We start from the raw sequence: 25,535 nt of genomic DNA, 5'->3' as shown, positions 1-25,535 counted from the left end.
AGCAATATTTTTTTCAGTGTGTGACTTAGAATCTAGCCTATTTGGAAACAAACTGAAAAATCTGTCAAAGAGTTCGAAAAGCCTACAGCCAGCCGACTACTGGCTTAGGTGGTTATCAGCCGGCGGCACAAAACTTTGATTCTTTCTTCATCCTTACCTTACCTAATTAGGTACAAATATCAATCTCTTTTGTAGGAGAACAATCTTCAAGACGGTTAAGAAACCTTTGGATGTATTCGTGGTATTGAATGCCACAAAAGGAATCAACTGAACGGGAGATTTTCAAACTGTCAACATGCTTATTTAAAGGGCAACTCTGTGGATTTGGCGCTACACCCTCTAGTGCTTCAGGTTGAGAGATTTATGAACACAAGGAATAAAGGGTGATTCTTTTGAGGTTAGGATTTTCATGCATTAGTATTTGACAGATCACGTGGGATTTCAGACATGGTGTCAAAGAGAAAGATGCTCAGTATGCTTTGACATTTCATCATGAATAGACTTACTAACGAGCAACGCTTGCAAATCATTGAATTTTATTACCAAAATCAGTGTTCGGTTCGAAATGTGTTTCGCGCTTTACGTCCGATTTATGGTCTACATAATCGACCAAGTGAGCAAACAATTAATGCGATTGTGACCAAGTTTCGCACTCAGTTTACTTTATTGGACATTAAACCAACCACACGAATGCGTACAGTGCGTACAGAAGAGAATATTGCGTCTGTTTCTGAGAGTGTTGCTGAAGACCGTGAAATGTCGATTCGTCGCCGTTCGCAGCAATTGGGTTTGTGTTATTCGACCACATGGAAGATTTTACGCAAAGATCTTGGTGTAAAACCGTATAAAATACAGCTCGTGCAAGAACTGAAGCCGAACGATCTGCCACAACGTCGAATTTTCAGTGAATGGGCCCTAGAAAAGTTGGCAGAAAATCCGCTTTTTTATCGACAAATTTTGTTCAGCAATGAGGCTCATTTCTGGTTGAATGGCTACGTAAATAAGCAAAATTGCCGCATTTGGAGTGAAGAGCAACCAGAAGCCGTTCAAGAACTGCCCATGCATCCCGAAAAATGCACTGTTTGGTGTGGTTTGTACGCTGGTGGAATCATTGGACCGTATTTTTTCAAAGATGCTGTTGGACGCAACGTTACGGTGAATGGCGATCGCTATCGTTCGATGCTAACAAACTTTTTGTTGCCAAAAATGGAAGAACTGAACTTGGTTGACATGTGGTTTCAACAAGATGGCGCTACATGCCACACAGCTCGCGATTCTATGGCCATTTTGAGGGAAAACTTCGGAGAACAATTCATCTCAAGAAATGGACCGGTAAGTTGGCCACCAAGATCATGCGATTTGACGCCTTTAGACTATTTTTTGTGGGGCTACGTCAAGTCTAAAGTCTACAGAAATAAGCCAGCAACTATTCCAGCTTTGGAAGACAACATTTCCGCAGAAATTCGGGCTATTCCGGCCGAAATGCTCGAAAAAGTTGCCCAAAATTGGACTTTCCGAATGGACCACCTAAGACGCAGCCGCGGTCAACATTTAAATGAAATTATCTTCAAAAAGTAAATGTCATGGACCAATCTAACGTTTCAAATAAAGAACCGATGAGATTTTGCAAATTTTATGCGTTTTTTTTTTTAAAAAGTTATCAAGCTCTTAACAAATCACCCTTTATAAACAGGCGGCTTTTCTGGATATTAAAGGCGCCTTTAATAATACAAGAATTGAAACGGTTGTAAAGGGTGATTTGTTAAGAGCTTGATAACTTTAAAAAAAAAAAAAACGCATAAAATTTGCAAAATCTCATCGGTTCTTTATTTGAAACGTTAGATTGGTCCATGACATTTACTTTTTGAAGATAATTTCATTTAAATGTTGACCGCGGCTGCGTCTTAGGTGGTCCATTCGGAAAGTCCAATTTTGGGCAACTTTTTCGAGCATTTCGGCCGGAATAGCCCGAATTTCTTCGGAAATGTTGTCTTCCAAAGCTGGAATAGTTGCTGGCTTATTTCTGTAGACTTTAGACTTGACGTAGCCCCACAAAAAATAGTCTAAAGGCGTCAAATCGCATGATCTTGGTGGCCAACTTACCGGTCCATTTCTTGAGATGAATTGTTCTCCGAAGTTTTCCCTCAAAATGGCCATAGAATCGCGAGCTGTGTGGCATGTAGCGCCATCTTGTTGAAACCACATGTCAACCAAGTTCAGTTCTTCCATTTTTGGCAACAAAAAGTTTGTTAGCATCGAACGATAGCGATCGCCATTCACCGTAACGTTGCGTCCAACAGCATCTTTGAAAAAATACGGTCCAATGATTCCACCAGCGTACAAACCACACCAAACAGTGCATTTTTCGGGATGCATGGGCAGTTCTTGAACGGCTTCTGGTTGCTCTTCACTCCAAATGCGGCAATTTTGCTTATTTACGTAGCCATTCAACCAGAAATGAGCCTCATTGCTGAACAAAATTTGTCGATAAAAAAGCGGATTTTCTGCCAACTTTTCTAGAGCCCATTCACTGAAAATTCGACGTTGTGGCAGATCGTTCGGCTTCAGTTCTTGCACGAGCTGTATTTTATACGGTTTTACACCAAGATCTTTGCGTAAAATCTTCCATGTGGTCGAATAACACAAACCCAATTGCTGCGAACGGCGACGAATCGACATTTCACGGTCTTCAGCAACACTCTCAGAAACAGACGCAATATTCTCTTCTGTACGCACTGTACGCATTCGTGTGGTTGGTTTAATGTCCAATAAAGTAAACTGAGTGCGAAACTTGGTCACAATCGCATTAATTGTTTGCTCACTTGGTCGATTATGTAGACCATAAATCGGACGTAAAGCGCGAAACACATTTCGAACCGAACACTGATTTTGGTAATAAAATTCAATGATTTGCAAGCGTTGCTCGTTAGTAAGTCTATTCATGATGAAATGTCAAAGCATACTGAGCATCTTTCTCTTTGACACCATGTCTGAAATCCCACGTGATCTGTCAAATACTAATGCATGAAAATCCTAACCTCAAAAGAATCACCCTTTACTTGCATTGAAAAAAAAATGGAGTGAGTGATTTCATAGTCGACTGTATTGAAGGGTAGTTATATCGTAGAAATATGGAATGAAATACAAAAGAGGACTACCCCAAGGGGGTGTGATATCCGCCTTTACTGTGGTTACACATAGTAAATGAGATTCTGATTTTTCCTCACGACAAAGGGATGAAAATAGTGACGTATGCGGATGATATTGTTTTAATGGCTTTAGAAAAAGATCTCCGATATAATGAGTGAGGCTTTAAATGTTCTATCCGACTGGGCAAGGAACTGTGGTTTGGGCGTTGACCCAAAGAAGATGGAACTATTGCTTATCAGGAATGACAACCGTCGTGTATAAGGACCCACAATTTCAAGCAACGAGATTGATTGTCTCGAAATCGGCCAAGTAGTTGGGAGCTAACTTAGATTCCACAGTAAACTGCTTGGAAAATACGGCAGCTCGTCTAAAGAAGACCTATGCGGAACTGTATTCGTTGCAAAAGCTGGTCGGGGAATACTGGGAGAATGAAGCCATCCCTTTCTCATTGGCGGTTATATGACCAGTATCTGTTATTGAGCTGTAGAATTCTCACTGAACCGCATAATATTATTCTGTGCTGTATACCTGGACATTATGGAATAAGGGGTAACGAAGAGGAAGATGTGATGGTTAAGAAAGGTGCACAAGGCACGGGTAACATCGTTGCGGACGTTTTCTCCCGCTATCTTTATATACACACGGAGTCATTTTTTAAACAATGATTTATGGAAAAGACGATGAACTTCTTCTGCGGGCTGATATGGAACAACAAGAGTAGTAAGAACTCTGGATTTCTAATGCCGACGCATAGAGAGGATTTGAGACCGTTAATGAGTATCATAACAGGACATGGTAAGGATAGGCTTAATGACGGATGGTATTTGTAGATGGTGCCTAGACCCGAAGGCTACGGAAGACTCTTACCAATTTTTTGTGCCAGTGTCCGGCATATTATTTAGGAGAAACAAGATACATTGTTCCTTTATCTTTCATGGTATTACTGATGTACGAGACTGTAATCAAAAGGATATGCTTGCCTTTATCAAGGATTTTAGATGGAATATCTAGAAATCCTTTTAAAAACGCAAATGTGACGAGATTGATCCTGGCGGAGGTAGATAGATAATGAAGACGAAAGAAACAACTATAAGGAATCACGATGGACCAACATGGTCTAAGTGGAAACCAGTTCCATTTCTCTATAACCTAACCTGACTTTATACCATTCATACTTGTTATAAATAAATTTGTCATTCTCTTTGTAACAAATCGAAGTATTGATCTCATACACCAAAAAGTATATATGTATATTTTGGCTGAAATTCTGTCCGTCAGTCCCACTCTCCGTTGGGTTCCGATCGAAACAATCTATCGAATTGAAACCTAGTACAAACACATTTGGGTATATCCCCAACATAAACCGTCCCCAGATTTGACCTCCAAAATCTCTTGGCGGTGTGAATGTCATCCAATCCGATTGAAATCTGGTGCACGATGTTAGTATGTTCCTTCTAAGGGCATAAGGGCTTATCAAAGGTCTCTTAGATTAAAGAAGTGCGCATATGAGAACATGACTTGTTTTTTTCTAAAGCCGTTATATTGTTTGTGACCCGTTGTCGAAAAACTTATAAATTGGCTTACGGCATAAGGGCTTTTCAAAGGTCTCGTAAATTATAAGAGCTTGCTATGAGAATATGAGTTGTTTTTTAAAAATTGGTTTATTTTGCCTCGTTGCAAGAAAACATTGTAATTCACAATACCAAACAAGGCCTATTAGGAGTTCTTTAAAATGTGTCTTTAAACACATGTCCCAGATAAGCCATTTCAAAAGGCCTCGACAAGTATGCTATGAGAAAAGGGATAGCGATCTTAGTAAATAAAGACCTTTTAAAGGCCTGGCTTTTGCAATGAATGATGAATGAGTATCAACTTTTTTTGTAAAGAAGGAAGAGGGCTTACAAAAGGGATTATTTTATAAGACCTAATCGTATGAGTATTGCCTCTAAAATAAGGGCTCCGTGAATGCTTTAAATCGAAAGTGCTCTCGATTTACGCCGCTGGGATGTTGCGACTCTCTTACGCTAAGAGAAAACCAGTATATTTTGATGTATTAAGTAAAGTTTCATTAATTTTATGAAACCGTCCCTATATATTATTAAAGACTTCATAATTTCATTACGAAGTATTTACGAAAACAATATATTATGTAAGTGTACACATTTTTTATGAAAAAGTTCATAAATTTATAAAAATGTACAAATTCATATTTTATTTTTTGTGTGTATAGAATTTGTTTTAACTTCGCAATCGAAACTAGTTTTTATTTGTTTTCTGGCGGTGGCGGAGAGTCCGAGAAGTTTTCTTTATTTGTGGCTTCAGTATTTATCAAATCACCCACATATATCTATACAATGACTTCCCTATTTACCATATCGCTTTTATCCGCTTTTAATTAAGACCAAGAAATGAATATTCATTCAATACATAAATCGTTTCCGTTTTGATTCGCCCTTTTTTATAGCTCTCCATAAAATGTATAATTGGGAATTATACTTTATTATTATTGTAATGGTCATAATAATAAACTTACCTCCAAATACATAATGGAACATCCGATGAGAGTGATTAGCAAAAATATTGGACTGGCTACCTTGAAGACTTTCAACTTGCGATGATGGAATAAATAACCAGCCAGGATGCAACAGCCCACAGCACAAGCCACCGAAATGGTAAGCAATGATATTCTGAAATGAAAGGAAAAAGGAAATTTTGTGGGCTCACAATAAGGACTCATTTCCCGATTACACCCAGCACACCGCCTCCCGTGAGAACTTACCTAAAAGGCCAATTGTAATCGGCCAAACAAGGTTCAGGTCCTGTGCACGATTCACATCCAGGAGCACATTTTAGGCATGTGAACACTTCAGCATAATAATTGCTAATATTATCCTGATGTTCTTTCCAGGCAATTTCCATAATGGTGCCGTTAAAACCATCTGGATGGCGAATGGAATAGTAGCCACGTTTACACAAACATTGGTAGGCTCCACGTGACCATGTATTTGCCGTTGCCAAAATTTTACTTGTTGTTATTGTCGGTGAATCCGAGGAGGGTAAACGATAGTCACACTGTGGCGTTTAGTTGTAACGTCGATGTTGTTGGCATAGCGAAGCATTCCATCAATGTGTTACATTGCGTAGCAATTTGAAGCCAAAAGAAAGAAGGAAGTGTGAACGGAAACGTGAGTTGCACAGGAAATACAATAAAGATCCAGAGGAAACCAAACAAACGAAAGAACACAAAAGAGAAGTTAATAACAATTTTAAAATGTTTAACACCCCCGACCCCAAACAAAGTTCATCCAGGCAAACTATTGCCATTTTTAACATCATTAAATTTTATGTGGTTGTATGCCCTTGGCGCTTGTAGTTGTTATGGGTAGCGTGTTTTGGAAAGGGGACGGAGGGGGATGAAGGGGGATAACATGATGCAGATCGAATATTCCAAATGGAATATTGGAAAATTTAAAATATGATGATTTTAAGGCGCAAAGACTTTAGGAGATAATAAGAATTTGCCAGTGAATCATCATTATTTCCATAGTAACTGAATATTCATCAGAAATGTTATGCGATTCCAATATCAATATTGGAAACTTTGGAGGATTTATAAAAAGTATAATTTTCGTTACACTAACATAGATGTCAATCCATCACGTGTTTAATTTTAAATTGAAACAAATAATTATAATCTCCACTATAGGATTATAACCCCATCCTACGGTGGAGGATGTAGCATATTGAAATATTGGTCTCATGTCTCATAAAGTGGTGATATTGTGAGTCGATCTAGTGATGTCCGTCTGTTGAAATCATGCTAACTTCCGAACGAAACAAGCTATCGTCTTGAACATTTTTACAAATATTTGTTATTGTGTAGGTCGGGATGTATTGCAAATGAGCCATATCGGACCTCTTTTATAGATCCCATATAAATCGATCCACTGATTTGTCTTCCAGAGCCTCTTGGATAAGAAAATTTCATCCGATCCGGTTGAAATTTGGGACGTGAGGTCAGTATTTGCCCTCTAATAACCGTAAAAAAAATTTGTCCATATCGGTCCATAATGGGGGCTATATATCCCCCATTAAAATCGATCCACAGATTTTGACCTCTTGGAAAAGTAAATTTCATCTGATTGAAAATTGAAAATTGGCTCTCTAATTACCATGCAACTGTCAACTAGTAATTGCTACAACTGCAAAAAGAAGGCTGGCAATAAATTCGGTTGTCACAACCAATCTGTAATCTCTGTGTAATTATAGACTGTTCTTTAACAGGTTAGCTGATAAGTCCCCGGTCTAACAAAGAAAAACACATTTTTTGTCAAAATTCGTTTTTATTATTCATCATAGTTCCCTTCAAGAGAGATACAAGATTATAAGGACCTTCCAATTTTTTGTTACCATTTTGGTAGTACTCCTTCGGTTTTGCCTCAAAATAGGCCTCAGTTTCGGCGATCACCTCTTCATTGCAGCCAAATTTTTTCCCTGCGAGCATCCTTTTGAAGTCTGAGAACAAGAAAAAGACGCTGGGGGCCATATCTGAAGAATACGGTGGGTGGGGAAGCAATTCGAAGCCAAATTCATGAATTTTTGCCATCGTTCTCAATGACTTGTGGCACGGTGCGTTGTCTTGGTGGAACAACACTTTTTTTCTTCTTCATATGGGGCCGTTTTGCCGCGATTTCGACCTTCAAACGCTCCAATAACGCCATATAATAGTCACTGTTGATGGTTTTTCCCTTCTCAAGATAATCGGTAAAAATTATTCCATGCGCATCCCAAAAAACAGAGGCCATTACTTTGCCAGCGGACTTTTGAGTCTTTCCACGCTTCGGAGACGGTTCACCGGTCATTGTCCACTCAGCCGACTGTCGATTGTACTCAGGAGTGTAGTGATGGAGCCATGTTTCATCCATTGTCACATATCGATGGAAAAACTCGGGTGTATTACGAGTTAACAGCTGCAAACACCACTCAGAATCATCAACACGTTGTTCAAATGTGAGCTCGCGCGGCACCCATTTTGCTCAGAGCTTCCGCATATCCAAATATTGATGAAGAATATGACCATCTTTAAGGCCTCTGCTATCTCGATCAACTTCATTTTACGGTCATTCAAAATCATTTTGTGGATTTTTTTGATGTCTTCGTCGGTAACCACCTCTTTCGGGCGTCCACTGCGTTCACCGTCCTCCGTGCTCATTTCACCACGCTTGAATTTTGCATACCAATCAATTATTGTTGATTTCCGGAAACTCATTATCAAGCCAAGTTTTTGCTTCCACCGTATTTTTTCCCTTCAGAAAACAGTATTTTATCAAAACACGAAATTCCTTTTTTTTTATTTTTTCACAATAACAAAAGTTGCTTCACAAAAGACGCTCTATCCCACAAACTAATTGTCTTACAGACGTCAAATTTTGACACGAATCTTTTGAAGGTTGGTACTATATAAAAATAATATACATTTAATACTAGAGACGCCATATATGTGTCAGACCGGGGACTTATCAGCCAAACTGTTATATAAATAGCAAAAAATAAAGAGGTTTATGTTTGGTTTTTATTCTACCTTTTTTTCTAACATAAACTCTATATGTTAGGTTAGGTTAGGTTAGGTTAGGTGGCAACCCGATGTATCAGGCTCACTTAGACTATTCAGTCCATTGTGATACCACATTGGTGAACTTCGCTCTTATCACTGAGTGCTGCCCGATTCCATCTTAATTTCAATGACAGAGGACCTCCTTTTTATAGCCGAGTCCGAACGGCGTTCCACATTGCAGTGTAACCACTTAGAGAAGCTTTGAAACCCTCAGAAATGTCACCAGCATTACTGAGGTGGGATAATCCACCGCTGAAAAACTTTTTGGTGTTCGGTCGAAGCAGGAATCGAACCCACGACCTTGTGTGTGCAAGGCGGGCATGCTAACCATTGCACCACGGTGGCTCCCACTCTATATGTTAGACCATTACATTAAAATTTAAAAAACAATGCTAAGGAGGTTCAACATATATGTCATCGGTACCTGCACTACAACCAGTGCTGCCGCTACTACTTCAATCGAAGTATTTTGCTTCATTTTCACAAAATTTACTTCGTCACTCCTTCTTCCAAAAATCTGCTTCACTTTTTGTTCTGCTTCATATTTTAAAATTGTTCCCCATATTACATAATTGTTTTTCCTATTCCTTTAATTACAATGAACATAGCGGTTTTAATCATTGAATTATTAACCGATGTCGACCAATTTTTGCATAGTTGTTAGAGACCATATACTTACACCATGTACCAAATTTCAGCTGGATCGGATGAAATTTGCTTCTCGTTTATATGGGGGCTATACGTAAAAGTGGACCGATATGGCCCATTTGCAATACCATGCGGCCTACATCAATAACAAGTACTTGTGCCAAGTTTCAAGATGATAGCTTCTTTCGTTCGGAAGTTAGCGTGATTTCATCAGACGGACGGACATGCTCAGGTCGACACAGAATTTTACCACGACCCAGAATATATACTTTATGGGGCCTTAGAGCAATATTTCGATGTGTTACAAACGGAATGACAAAGTTAATATACCCCTATCCTATGGTGGAGGGTATAATAAAATGAATTCTATTGTTTTGTTTTCAAAAATGTATGCTACTTCAATTTTAATCAATCTACTCCACTTTTTTCCAAAATCTACTTCACTCAATTTTTCACTAGCGGCAGCACTGACTACAACCCAAGTAATTCGATTGTGGAGGACAGTCTTTTGTAGAATTTTGTATGCAATCCAGTACGGACTCATCTATAAAATTGAAATGCATCAAGTATTGTTAGTTTAAGTGTGCCAGCCACACTAAAAATTACCTAACCATGTCAGAGACACAGGCCATTAGGGTAGTATTTCTATTTCTTTAACAGAAGAAACCTCACATTTTATGTACCAAGTTTCTTTACAAATCTCTAGTGTTGAGCAAAAATTACGATTTTATGTACTTTTAGTAGATACAACAACATTTGTGGTTTACAAAGAAAAACGCAAATATTTTCGCAAAAGCTACCCATGTTGTTTTTGTTTAGCTTATATTTTGGTTTAGCTTATATTTGGAGCAAACTAAAAACTCCTTAAACGCTCAAAAATAACACAAGATTAAAAAAAACTCCGATTGTTTTTTTTGTCGAAACCAAAGATTGTGAACAATGATAACACAAACAAAGCAAAACAATTTGAATGAATCCATATAAACACATATACATTTACAAAACAAGTAGTCTTAAGGGTGTAAAGAGTGCGCTAAAGAGATCGAAAGTTTTTTTTGGAATATCACTACAAAATTTGGTGGTATTTCCCCTATTGAGATTCTATTCAAATTTAAGTGGATTTCAGCGGAAATTCAGTTTGTGAATATAGCATAGTGTTAATGAGCAATATGTAGTACAAGGGGCGAATGATGAATTTTATGTGGTGACCCACAACAATCATACGGCACCAAGTACTCATATGGATATTGCAGTTAGCTGTGAGATTACTAACTCAGCAAAAAAAACATATATTTTGGATTGTGAGATTACTAACTCAGCAAAAACATATATTTTGGCTCTACGAAATAATGCCCCAATGAAATAAAGCCCCCCAAAGAGAAATTGAAATAAGACCCCAATTGTTTATACCGATAAAAAAACAAAACTTTTTGGGACTTTATTTCATTTTCTTGGGGCTTTATTTAATTTTCAAGATTGGGATTTTAGTTCATAATGAAATAACGCCGCAAACTAAATAGTGAAATAAAATCCCAAAAATATATATTGGGGCGTTATTTCATTTTACCTAAATTTGAATACTGTTTACTGTTTGAAATACTGAACAGCCTATTAAGTGATGTGTATAACATATAAGGAATAATCTAGTCAGTTCACAATTGTATTCAGCCGTGGGAATTTGAAAACCCATGAATTACGACATAATTTCGGGTGCAAGAAACGCAAACGAACTTCTTTATGTTCCTGAATATATGAAACTTATTGTGAAATACAAATGTAGATGAAATTATTTTAAAAATATTGTGGTGTTAATTCATATACAATTGGGGCGTTATTTTATGCAAACGCGGATTAATTTGGAAACTCTGTAGAAGCTAAATATTACGTTGAATACAGACATCATTGATTGATAAGTGATATCTAAAACTTGAGTTTTGAGGAATACCTTAGCTACAAAGGCCTGCACAAGCCTATTCGATGTAATCGATGTTCTAGTGAAGGCAATACACTCCACGAATACTTCGATTAATGAATAAAACAAAACCACTGTAAAGCGATTACAGTGTCAAGCATTGCAGAGCCATCACATTCAAAAGGAATCGTTTTACAGTTCTTTTCAATATTTTGGTTTTGAAGTAATCATCACGATACGAGTAAATCAAAACATTTTTAGTGAAGATAGAATATTTTGCTTTAGCAACGACGAAACTTCGTATGGGACACGAAGTAACTATCAAACAAAAGACAAACACAATCGTCGATCAGTTGATTGGCAGCAGTGCTGCCGCTGGTGAAAAATTAAGTGAAGTAGATTTTGGAAAAAAGTGGAGTAGATTGAATAAAATTGAAGTAGCATTCATTTTTGAAAACAAAATAATAGAGTTCATTTTATTATACTCTCCACTAGAGGTGTGCACGTGACACGAAATTTTCGTGACACGCGTGATTCACGCGTGAGTCACGTGATTCGTGAATGAAATTTTGACCAAATCACGTGAATGTGCGTGAATGGGACTGAACAAAAATGTGTCGTGCGTGATCGTGCGTGAACATCAAATTCTGTTCGTGAATGTGCGTGAGTAAATTTTTTTCAAAATCACGCTCACGACAAAATTCACGTTCACGAAAAAATTCACATTCACGAACAATTCACGCTCGCGAAGAAATTCACGTTCACGAAGAAATTCACATTCACGAAAACTTCACACTCACGATGACATTCACGTTCACGAAAAAATTCACGTTCACGAAAAATTCACGCTCACGAGAAAATTCACGCTCACGAAGAAACTCACATTCACGAAAAATTCAATCTCACGATGAAATTCACGTTCTTCTTGTGCAAAATGTTAAGCAAAGTGGGGTAAAACTCTGGCTTCTGGGGCCATATAAGTTCATATCGGGCGAAAGCTATATATGGGAGCTATATCTAAATCTGAACCGATTTCAACCAAATTTGGCACGCATAGTTACAATGCTAATTCTACTCCCTATGCAAAATTTCAACTAAATCGGAGCAAAAATTGGCCTCTGTGGGAAAATAAGTGTAAATCGGGAGAAAGCTATATATGGGAGCTATATCTAAATCTGAACCGATTTGGCTGATATTTTGCAAGTTTTTCGAGACTCATAAAATATTCGGATGTACGGAATTTGAGGAAGATCGGTTGATATACACGCCAATTATGACCAGATCGGTGAAAAATATATATGGCAGCTATATCTAAATCTGAACCGATTTTTTCCAAAATCAATAGGGATCGTCTTTGAGCCGAAACAGGACCCTATACCAAATTTTAGGACAATCGGACTAAAACTGCGAGCTGTACTTTGCACACAAAAATACATCAACAGACAGACAGACGGACAGACATCGCTAAATCGACTCAGAATTTGATTCTAAGACGATCGGTATACTAAACGATGGGTCTCAGACTTTTCCTTCTTGGCGTTACATACAAATGCACAAACTTATTATACCCTGTACCACAGTAGTGGTGAAGGGTATAATAATGATTGAACATTTTTACATTTTTAAATTGAAAACATACTTCCAAATAAAAAATTAATAATTTTCGGAAATAATTGGTTTCATTGGTTCATTAAATTTTGGCTTAGATGTAAAAAAAATAATTCTGTATAGTATAATTATAATATATGTAATTATAATATAATAAAAAATAAAATAAGTAAACAATAACACTATAAATCATTGATTGCCTCAATTAAAAATTAATTAAGTTTTTCGGCCAAAATCAATCCAAATTTTAATTGAATTTATATTTTGATTTGATTAAAATGTTAATTGTATCTGTTAATTTTTTAATTGAGTACGTTTTCAACTTCAGATTTTTAATTAGAAATATTTTGGCGAATTTGTGTGGGTAGCTCATTTGTATCACGAGCGAGAGTGAGTAAGTTTTTAAGTTCGTACTCATTCGTGAATTACATTTTTTCGTTTGTTTTGTAAGTATAATAGTCGTGAACGTGCGTGAGTTGCATTTTACATCGTGAGCGTGCGTGTTTTTTTTCGAATCGTGAGTGTGCATGAATAAGTTTGTTGTTCGTGAACGTGCGTGAGTTGATATATCCCGTCGTGAGCGTGCGGTAGTCACTATTCTGCAATCGTGAGTGTTTATCTTTGCAGGATTTTGGTTCGTGAACGTGAGTGAGCGTGAATCAATAAAAACCTTCGTGCGTGAATGTTACGAATTCATTCGTGAGCGTGCGTGAGTGTGAGCAATTCCAAAACGGGCGTGCGTGATCGTGCGTGAATGTTACGAATTCATTCGTGAGCGTGCGTGAGTGTGAGCAATTCAAAAACGGGCGTGCGTGATCGTGCGTGAATGTTACGAATTCATTCGTGGGCGTGCGTGAGTGTGAGCAATTCTAAAACAGGCGTGCGTGATTGTGCGTGAATGACATTTTGAATTTGTGAGCGTGCGTGAGCGTGCGTGAAAACTCCCTCACGCGCACACCTCTACTCTCCACCATAGGATGGGGGTATATTAACTTTGTTTGTAACACATCGAAATATTGCTCTAAGACCCCATAATGTATATATATTCTGGGTCGTGGTGAAATTCTGAGTCGATCTGAGCATGTCCGTCCGTCCGTCTGTTGAAATCACGCTAACTTCCGAACGAAAGAAGCTATCGACTTGAAACTTGGCACAAGTAGTTGTTATTGATGTAGGTCGGATGGTATTGCAAATGGGCCATATCGGTCCACTTTTACGTATAGCCCCCATATAAACGGACCCCCAAATTTGGCTTGCGGGGACTCTAAGAGAAGCAAATTTTATCCGATCCAGCTGAAATTTGGTACATGGTTTCAGCATATGATCTCTAACAACCATGCAAACATTGGTCCATATCGGTCCATAATTATATATAGCCCCCATATAATCTGATCCCACGATTTGGCTTGCGGAGCCTCTAAGAGGAACAAATTTCATCCGATCCGGCTGAAATTTGGTACATGGTGTAAGTATATGCAAAAATTGGTCCACATCCCAACAAACACAAGGATGAGTATTTTTCACATGTAACACCATATCAATTTGATAGTGAATCCCAAATGGCCTTGCAAATTGCCTGCCTTCAACAAATTTTCCAATAGGTTTGAAGCATTAAAATGAAATTTAGTTTGAAAAGTTGTTGCTAATATGTTGAGAAATTGTTGCTAACGTGTTGAATTCTACTTTTGAGGGTAATGTCTGTTTTTTGTTGAGAACGCGATTTTCCAACAATTTCTCAAATTGAATTTTAAGGTAATTCTTTGAAAAAATGTTTGAAAGCGTATTGAATATACGCATTTCTCCAATGCTTGTGTTTATTGGAATCGGTTAATAATTCAATGATTAAAACCGCTATGTTCATCGTAATTAAAGGAATAGGAAAAACAATTAGGTAATATGGAGAAAAATTTAAAAATTTGAAGCAGAACAAAAAGTGAAGCAGATTTTTGGAAGAAGGAGGAGAGTAAATTTTGTGAAAATGAAGCAAAATACTTCGATTGAAGTAGTAGCGGCAGCACTGATTGGCAGAAGTCAATGAATGCAGGCTGTGAGCGGGTCTGTGCTTTTTATTGTATGTGCCAACAATAAACAAAATAGGAATGGTGTGTATGTGTGTATAGCATACTCTTATAGTTGAGAAAACGAAATAACTTCATCTACACAGAAATGGAAATTATAAAACGAATGGATTTGGAATTCCGATTACATTCGAATACTTCAAAACATTGTTTGGTGCTTGCTTTACTGGGTTCTATTTGTTTTGCTTCACAATGTGCAAGGTTTATAATTCACTCGTTTGAGAAATGGACAATGAAGATAATACTCGAATTATGTGGCGTGTGCTTGAAGTATTCGCTTGTGTATTCGTTGCAGAGGTTTGGTTAGCTAAAACAAGAAAATTCCCGCGATGTTTTCCTTGCAACTACAAAATTGCACTCAGTGGCGTATCGCCACTGTATACCCTTATATTATATATTTTGGAGTGAAGTTGAGTATCGATAATATCCCAAAGGAGAATATATGAAACTGTGTACAGTTTGCTAGTTGCAAGGAATAAAATCGCACATTTTGGAGGCTTTATTTCATATTTGAAATGGGTTTGTTTTTCATTATGAAAAATACGCCCCATTTATTAGGGATTCTTTTATTTTCTCCTTGGGGTGTTATTTCGTAGAGCCACATTTTGTTATCATGCACGTTATATACTTTACCATTCACACTACATCGACAGTTGGGAGAATCAAACCTTTAGGAATTTCAATACAGAGAAATTAGGATTTTATTTTTTACATTTGGCTGGAAGACCACACGTGGCTATAGTTAGAACCCTCCAACATTTAAATGTGAATTTGAAACGGTAAAAACACGACGAATGCTCAGAAAACTGAAGGTCAGATTTGACTGAAATCCACACCGCAATGGTAAAAAACTTGCTGGTGAGCTGAACAATTCGCCAGAACGGATGCAAGCCATATTGAAAAATGACCTAGGAATAAAGTTATTGAAGTTCCAAAAAGTGGAAGAGCTCATCGATACACCAAAAAGTTAGACTGGGCAGAGCCAAGGAGTTGCTTCGCTAGCATGAAAGGGGACAGTTATCGAATTCGCTTTTCTCAAATGAGAAGCCATTGCAAAGTGAACAAACAAATTGGAAATCTAGAGGTATATCAGGTCCCAACATAAGTGTACCGAAGATGGTGTGTATCGGTCGATGTTCTGGTATTTCCCTTATATAGACCGATCTCTCGATTTTACTTCTTGGGCTTCTAGACACCCCAATTTTTATCCGATTTGACTAATATTCAATATTTAGACGCATATTAGGTCCGTAAATAGCGAATATGGTGTACATCGGTTCATGTTTTGGTATATCCCTCATGTGTTAAGTCTCCCGATTTACATGTTGGTACACAGAAAAAAAAGTGTCTCGTAAATTTAAGAAGATTTTTACAATAATTTATTACAAGAATTTTCCAGAATTTTAGTTCATTTTTCGTATCTTCAACGAAAATTAACTACTCGAAAGGAAATTTTACAAATTCTAAGTAGCAATCGTTTAGTTCATGGCCTACAAAATACGATGGAAATTTCCTTAAAAAATTTCTTAACTGGTAGTTAAAAATTCGTTTGTCATGCTATAAAACTACTTGTGAAATGTAAAGTATTTTCCAAATAATAAGTGCAATTTACTATAAGATTTTTTTGTATGAGAAAATATTTTTTTACGAAAAATGAACTTGAAAGTGGATAGCAATTTCTTACTGACAATTCCTATAGTTAATAATTGTTGGTAAAAAATTACCCAATGAAATATTTTTAGTTCACATGTAATTAAATTTATAGACATTTTCGTCAAAAATGGTAGATAACATTTCATGAAAATTTTGCAAATTTTAAGTTAAACGTTTCATCGTTCATAAACTGGTGTGCCTTTACGAATATTATTCTTAGAGTAAATTGTCAGCAGATGCGATGAACTAATGCATAGTACAGAGATCTTTATCGGCATAGTGGAATGTGATTAATGTAAAGATGATGTTACTTGAGTTTTGTTGTGTATACATGACCGTGGGGTTGTTTTTATTTTTGTTCATTTAGTGGTTTGTGTGTGTGTGCGGATGGTTTATTTGGCTGGATGAGGTGTTGTTTTCAATAAAGACACATGTGTTTTTGTTGTTGTAGGAATGTTTTGGCTTTGCTTGGTTTTGTTTGGCGTGCTTCAGTTGTATAGTTGGCGTTGGCGTGGGCTGTTGCATCTTTTAAGTAGGTATGCAACAGGGGAATATAAAGGCATGGAATATTTTGGATTTTTGAGACATATATTGGTGTTTGTTTATTAAACCTTTTAAATGAAAGTTATTAATATTTTATCGGTAGTTTAGAAAAAAGTTATTAAGAATATTTAGGAAAATATGTTGATATTGAAAGTGTATTGAAATTTTTATTATTCTATGTAAAAAATTAATATTCAATTCCAGATGAATTTGGAAAAATTTTGTTATATCTCAGCGTATAGTTTATTCATAAATTGGTAAGTCATAAATTAGTAATGCAACAGACACCGTTGTTAGCTATTTACTCTAAAGTTGGTGTATTATTTTTGTTCTTTTCAAAAAATTTCCCGATGAAGTCTTTCAATGAAAAGACGAAATATTGAATAAATAAAAATTAATCATCCAGACCTCGAGCTCGTTTTTATCAACAATTATCAATTGGTAAGTATTTTTTTAATATGGCTTTCTTTTAAAAAGAATATTTTTTATGTATATTATTATTTGTTAATTAATTTTTTTTGGAAACCAGTTTAATGTTTTTCTTTGTTGTAAAAGCAATATTTAATTTCAGAGCAACTCCAGATGGATTCAAACAAATTTAAAAAATAGAGAAATGGTAAGTTTTCTTTTAAAAATTGGCTTTCTTTCAACTAGAATATTTACGTTTTTGTGACCTTTTTATCATCAAAATTACAGGTTTTTAATACCTTATTTTAGTATTTATTTAATCAATTTTTTTGGAAACCAATGTAATATTTTTAATGTAAAAAACAAATATTTAATTTCAGAATAACCCCTTAAAAATTTGAAAAAAATTTTAGTACTCCTTTGCTTGTAATTTAATAGTGAATTGGTAAGGATTCTTTAACTTTCTTTTAACCAGAATATTTGTTTTTTTATGCATAATATTGTTTTTGTCATTAGATTTTTTTAGAAACCTATTTAATAATTTTATTTAATGTACAAAAATATATTTAATTTCAGAGTAGCCCAAATAAATTTGGGCAACTTTTTATATTTCCCCTCAGCGTACAATTTAATAGAGAATTGGTAAGTTTTATATTAAAACTTTGGCTTTCTTTCAACCAGAATATTTATTTTATTATATCGTTCACATCGATAACAACACAGTTTTATGAGTTTATATAGAATACTTCATTATTTCTCTAATTGTTTCAGGTAAAATTTTATGAGATACGTTTTCCAAATAAAAGTTGAATTCCTTACACCATTTGATAAAATGCCCCCACATATAGTAAGTTACAAGCTAAAATAAAGAATTAAAAAATTATATTTTATTACATGGTGTTAATTTTTAACAATTTCCATTATTGCTTCTATTTTTTTTTTCCAGCAAGATATGTGCAAAATTTACCTACGATGAATAAAAAAAGGATAAGCCAAAATGTCCAAACAGCGAGTTCAAATGAACTACTCTCTGTTCCACGTGGTCATAATTTTTATTCACAAAAAACATTGAATTAAGAGCTTTCATCATAAGTTTTTATAATAAAGTACTTTTGCTTAAAGAAAGTTTAATTTTAATGTATGAACATTTTCATAATAGTAAAACGGTTTGTTGTTCCTTTAATTATTTAATTTCTCTGTACTGTGGAATGGTTGATTTAAAAATAGTTTAGTCGTCGAGATTTTAAAGAGACTGATAACCAATTTTTATTATCAGGTCTCCCTAAAAATAAGCAAGTAAACCAAAATAATACTGACTTTTTAACTTGGTAGGGGTATATAAATCTTATGGTGTTGTAAAAATGAACTAAAATACAATGTTATAGATGAACTACAATTTAAGAGAATTATAAACTAGACAAGTTGAAAAAAATCTTAAGGGCTAAATCATGGTCAATATTACTACAGTTTAGTTCATTTTGCAATGGAAAAGGGTTCACTGTTTTTTCAGTGTATATATTTTTGCTTGGCGGAGTATCTGTCATCGTTCCTAGCTCATATTCATCGACCGTGAGGTCAAAATAAATGCCGAATATTATCGACAGTGTTGTCAGTATTTTCCTGGCTACAATTTATGATGTTCTCAACTTATATTTAAATCCGCCACAAAAATCCCCAATACTTTTTTAATTTTTTTTATGGAAATAAAAAAAAAACAGAAAATCAGTAATAATTTAAAAATTGAAAGAACAGAAAAAAATGTTTGTCAAATCAGCTTGCAGGCTGTAATAAAATCAATATTTCGGAGACCGGTGACGTCTTCCAAATGATCGAGACATGAAAATGGGAGTTCGGTCAGCATGTATTTATGAACAAAATTTACTTCAAAATACTCAAGTTATAAAATTGGGTGGTAGATCAATATGAAGGTGAACCATTTCTGTATTTATGGGATATGTTGTCCAAATCAGTGATGAACACTAATTAGGGGCAACATTTAGGTCCGAGTCCTCACGAAATGCGTTTGTAACTGTAGAAAAATATCTTAGCCAAGCTGAGTAAAATTATAAATTATCGCTTGGGCTCTCAAAATAGAACCCTGTGTCTGTTTCTGTAGAAATTTCATGTTAATTTTTTTTTCGAAATTGACTCAGTATAATAAATACTGAGTCGATTTCGAAAACAAAACTCCCCACACAAATCCCCAAATTTATAGAAATTCCCCACAAATCCCCAAGTCCCCATTCACGAAAAAATATCCCCAATACTGACAAAAATGATAATCGCGAAAATACCCTAAAGACAGTATTGAAGCCTTGGACCAACAAACATGTCGGCAGCAGATCATGGACATTCCAACAGTATTCAGCACGCGTCAACCAAGAATCGCTTGAAATGAGGTTCCTTGCTTCATTTCTACGAGAACAATGATCACCAGAATCTGCGGATCTCAATCCGTTGACGCTTAGGGCATTTTGGAGAGTAAGGTTGCCATTAAAAAGTACCAAAATATCGATAATCGTGTGATAACGTTTGAATGCCAGAATTCGTATCAAAGGTAGTCAATTCGAAAAAAATCTAAATTGATTCTAAAATTTGATTTGAGCGATAAAATTGAAAAAGCTAAATAAATCGCTTTACTTTGTTGCATTACAGATCAGACACCCAATAGGTGCCCCAATATAAAGCAAACAAAATCCGACGCCTCTCTTGATTCTATGTAATGTGTTTTGTAACCCAGATAATTTAATGGCTGCTAGAATTATTCTTTCAATGCAAGCACAAGGGACTAAGGAACAATGGAAGGTATGTCATATGCCGGAAATGTGATGCTCATCCATTTTTTAATATATTAAAATTAAAATATATATTTCAACAAAATGTTCCTTTTATTATTCCTTTTTACAATTACAATTTTTAACTACGGCGTCTGAATGTCCAAAATGTAAACATTTTTCATCCTCCATCCTCTATACCTCTTAACACATACTCCCAATGTCCACAAAAATAACCCATTTCCCAAATTATACCATTGTTATGATTATCAATTAAATTTTCCACTTCGATCATTTCTGAAAAGTAGCCAATGCGTCGTAGTTTCTGTAAAACTACAACCGGTAAACAAACTTACCACCATTGTGTCACGATGACATTTGTGCGACTTATGAAATGCCTGAATGTCGTTAATGAATTCCATAGACTGAGAGCTCGTATCGACCAAATGCAGACGCCTTGTCTGTATCTGTTGATAATTGAAACGATAAGCCACTGGAGCTTCGCATTGATTGACACGCAACCCGGTAACATCAATGTCAATGCTGACAAAACCTCGGAGACCATGTCTTCCACTCGGTGGTATGGCAATGCTATACGAGAGTATCCATTTGCTGAGTGAACATGAAAAGTATGGATATGTCCACCAGCCTTTGTAGTAAATGTTCGGTGGGCTGGGTGCAAATTTCGGTGAGCGTAATGTTGGTGAAGAGCTTTCATCGGCAAACCTGTAGAAGAAAAATACCACAAAAGAAATAACAAAAAATTAAAGCAAAGGAAGAAAACAAGAAGAAGAAATCATTAATACGCAATGCGTGAATGGGCATATTAATTAAGAGTGAATCTAATATAGATTTCCAATAGTAGATACTGAATAAATTATGGAACCTTGACGAATAATGTCTGAATTTCGTGTATAATACATAAAGAGAGTTATTTCGTAATTTTTTTGTGTAAATTAGTCGTCATAGGAAATGAAATGATTTGGAAACACATTACTTATTTTTTCAACTAATAATTAACCCTTTCGACCCTAAAGTTGCCTGTGGGCAACATTTTGTGTTTTGAGACTCACGATGAGCGTTGTTTTTGTTCATAAAACTGTAACGGTATCGAATTGCACGGGCATGCTAACCATTGCACCACGGGAGCCACCGTGGTGCAATGGTTAGCATGCCCGCCTTGCATACACAAGGTCGTGGGTTCGATTCCTGTTTCGACCGAACACCAAAAATTTTTCAACGGTGGATTATCCCACCTCAGTAATACTGGTGACTTTTCTGGGGGTTTCAAAACTTCTCTAAGTGGTTTCATTGCAATGTGGAACGCCGTTCGTACTCGGCTATAAAAAGGAGGTCCCTTGTCATTGATAACAGAGAAGTTCACCAATGTGGTATCACAATGGACTGAATAGTCTAAGTGAGCCTGATACATCGGGCTGCCACCTAACCTAACCTAACGGTATCAAAAGCTACAAGTGTTGAATAAAGAGAATAGCTAATTTGGTTGTCAATTAGCAATTTTTTTTCATTAGTACGCACGTGCCTCAAGAAACAATTTTTGCGAATTTGGAAAAAGATGTTTATACTTGTGGCTTTTTTCAAAAATTACAACAAAAGCATTGAAAGTTTTTATTAAAGTGGGCAATTATGGTAGTAAAATTACATATTTTTGGAAATGAGACCTAGAGAAAAAAGGTTTGAAAAACAATGATATTGAACAAATTTTGAACTTCGATTGGGATGTCCCAGTGACGGGGAATGCGGCGATGATGTGGAAGACATATTTGCAGTGCTGGGGAGGAATTCGGAAGGAATCGTAAAAAGAGAGGAAGCCGTAGGTATCGGTCTTCATGGTAACATACTGGTGGATTAGTTTTGGTTTTTTAGTCCGCCAGTAAAATGGCAATAAACAATTTCTCCGAAATCACGGTCGCGATCACGATCCGCAAATTCACGTTCACGATAAAATTCGTGTTCATGATAAAGTACACGTTCACGATAAAATTCACACTCACGATAAAACAGAGACAAAAAAAATTAATTGTGCTAATTGTTCCGTCGTGAGTTATGAATGTTAGTTACTCATCAGTAATTGCAGCGAGTCATGAGATTTGTCGTGAATCACAAGAATTTTCGTGAATGGTAATTGAAATTGTGTGGCAATGACACGAGAGTGACGTGTATTTTTTGAGCTGTTCAAAAATAATGTAAATTCGACGAAATTGTGTGGCAGTTTTGATAAAGGGATTCGAAACATGATCATGACTGCTGTAGTGACACACATTGTTTGAGTTCTGTTTTATTTTTAAAAAAATATAGACATTTTATTAATGCAGACTTTTTAATATCTATACCAGAAGACACAATACATTTCATAATATTATGCCCTCTAAAACAAAAAGACGAAATAAGTGATTTGAGAGAATGATAAAATAAAGTGCAAAAAGAAAACTGAATGCGATTTTGACTGCAGTATGAATAAAGAGAATAATATACAACAAAGATTATAGAGACAATAACATCATTATCTCCCGGAATTTGCACTCTCTTATACTGAACTCATAAGCATTTAATCAGTTTGTAGTTGTTATTGTGCTTTGCTCTTGACTCTGCAAGTAACTGTTCCCTCGTATTCACCAATTGACATTAACAAGAAAAGCAAAAATAAATTTTTGATTTTTGTTCTACACTCGCTGGAATTTCTTCTTTTGGTATGGCTCAGTGCGGCATTTGCAATAATAAAGCTCAAGGAGCAAATGTAATTAATTGTGGATCTTGCAACCTCAAGTTTCATACAGCATGTGTTTCTTCTACAAATTCCATGCTTACAGACGCAATGTTAAAGCTCATGAAAAATAGTAAAAGCGGAGTTCTTTTCAAATGCACCTCTTGTTTGGACAACCTGCCATTGCGTGAGACTCGTTCTTCTGAGGCTACCAACTTGTGCTCCAAAATCAATGAACTGGAAGTTTGTATTAAAAATCTCTCGAAAATTGTGTCAGAGGATGTCGTTCCCCAATTGAAAGATATTAAAGAAGAGATGGTCCGCTGTGTAGCAAAAACTAAAGAGACAGAAGTCTATGTTAAATCAAAAATATATCAATTAGAGGTGGAAAACAATAGCCTAAGAAGGCAGATAAATAGAGGAGATATTATCGTTAGTGGTTTTCCTAGCGATTTGTCCTCGGAATCATTATATAATGCCATAATAAAAATTGGAGAAGTCTTGGATATTCCGGTGCAGCATTGCGACATTAATATTTGCACTTATGTCAATCGCAAGAAGAAAGTTATGGTTAAATTCAATAATATTTACAAACGTGATGCTCTTTTAAAGAAATATATGGCGAGTCGAAGTTTGAAACTATGTCAAATACTTAATAACGACATTGAAAGCCGTGTTTTTATTAATGACAATCTCACTCCTCTTGCTACCAAGATGAACTTTATGTGTCGTACTTTAATGAAGAAACATAAAATCAAAAAGTTTTCACTCATGAATAGGAACATTCCTGAAGTCAAGCTGGTATTTAATGATGATTCTGTCAAAATTGTTCGTGCTGGAGAACTAGAAGCTATTTTAAAAGAAATGGGTGCGGAATCAGTAAATAATTCATAGAAGTAGTAATATCTTGTTTGCATTATTTCCTTTATCTTCTAAATCCTTTTTGTTCTGATTTTTTAATTAAAAAATGTGTATAATTCGTATATAGTATCCAATTTTTAAATATTACAAAATATTATTAATGCATTAAGGAATTTTGAAATACTTTCTATTGTCATGAATGGATAATTTTTAAAATTAGAATCCATATATCTTTTTTATCGTAATATACATTATATTTGAATAGCTATTACACGAAATTAGATTTGAATTCTAAATATTAGGAATGAATTTGTTAATGATTATTCAAAATAAAATTAGTTTTAATAGCTAGTAATATAGGCTCGTCCATCATTGGCAAGGATGCTATAGATAGTCTTGGACTAGACCCTTGCAATCTCAATGTTATCCATTTTAATGCGCAAAGTATTGTGCCTGGACCGAGTTCAACTAAAATAGAAGAGATAAGAGCTGTATTTGCGGGAAAAGTTTTCGATATCATTGCTATATCTGAATCATGGTTGAAGGAGTTCGTGCCGAATTCAGTGGTAAATATTTCGGGATACCGTTTATTTAGAATGGATAGGTTAGATGGTCGTGGAGGCGGCGTTTGCATGTATGTTAGAGAGACATTGCGTTCGAAAGTTGTTTATGAGATCAAGAATGATTGTGTATCGGAGGGAATTTTTATTGAGATAAATTTTAACTCTAAACATAAAGTGCTTGTTGGAGTGATATATCTTCCTTATGGTGGAATTAGAAGCTGTTGGGACGTCGTAGGTGAGCTTTGTTCTAAGTATAGTTCTGTAATTGTGGTTGGCGATTTCAATATTAATCTTTTCGCTGGTGGTGGAGAATTGAGAGATCTTTGTTCGCAATATGGTCTACATATTCTACACTATTGTTTGCCAACACATTTTAATTTTCGGACGGACAGATGTTCCCTTATTGACTATTATTTGGTTAATGATTGGAATATGGTAGCTTCGCAAGGCCAATTTATGTTTCCAGCACTGAATTCCCACCATGCTGCTGTTTATATTTCGTGCACTGTAGAGAAAACAGAATCACTTCGTAGGATAGAGATACGGGACTATTCTGCTATGGATTTGAATAGTTGTCTGTTAGATTTAGATGCCTCGGATTTTGGGGAAATATATTATACGAATGACCCTGATATCCAGATTGCATGTTTTAATGAGATTTTACTTAGAGTGTTCGATACACATGTTCCAAAAAGGAAAATAGTTTTAACAGGTCGTATTGATTGGTATTTTTGTGCTGCTATTAATTCAGCTAGACAGCTGAGGGATTTTGCTTATAGGGCTTACGTTGAATGTCGCAACGATTCCAACTGGAAAACATTTTGCAGATACCGAAATCGGCTTAAGAGGATCATCCGTAGAGAAAGGGCTAGACATTTCCGCAATTTTTTTACTAGTTGTTCGGCTAGGGATATGTGGATGGAACTCCGCAAACTTGGGTATACAGGTGGTAATCGTGGGGGGTATGACATTGATCCAGATGGGTGTAACGATCATTT

At 35.8% G+C, this 25,535-nt stretch overlaps 1 protein-coding gene across 1 annotated transcript in view; it reads right to left on the bottom strand.

Moving 5' to 3' along the window:
- The window catches only part of LOC142226223 (putative G-protein coupled receptor CG31760), a 289,440-nt gene that overhangs the window by 49,003 nt on the left and 214,902 nt on the right, over positions 1 to 25,535 (bottom strand). The window contains exons 6-8 of the mRNA XM_075296111.1: positions 20,745 to 21,114; positions 5,930 to 6,222; positions 5,684 to 5,837 (exon numbers count right to left, since the gene is read on the bottom strand). Of these exons, the coding sequence (XP_075152226.1) occupies positions 5,684 to 5,837; positions 5,930 to 6,222; positions 20,745 to 21,114 (817 nt within the window). The remainder of the gene's footprint in view (positions 1 to 5,683; positions 5,838 to 5,929; positions 6,223 to 20,744; positions 21,115 to 25,535) is intronic.

Source organism: Haematobia irritans, chromosome 2, assembly GCF_050003625.1.
Source record: "Haematobia irritans isolate KBUSLIRL chromosome 2, ASM5000362v1, whole genome shotgun sequence".
In the NCBI taxonomy this organism is placed as follows: domain Eukaryota; kingdom Metazoa; phylum Arthropoda; class Insecta; order Diptera; family Muscidae; genus Haematobia; species Haematobia irritans.
Note: the sequence above shows the minus strand (reverse complement) of the source record. Positions and strands in the feature narration are given on the sequence as shown.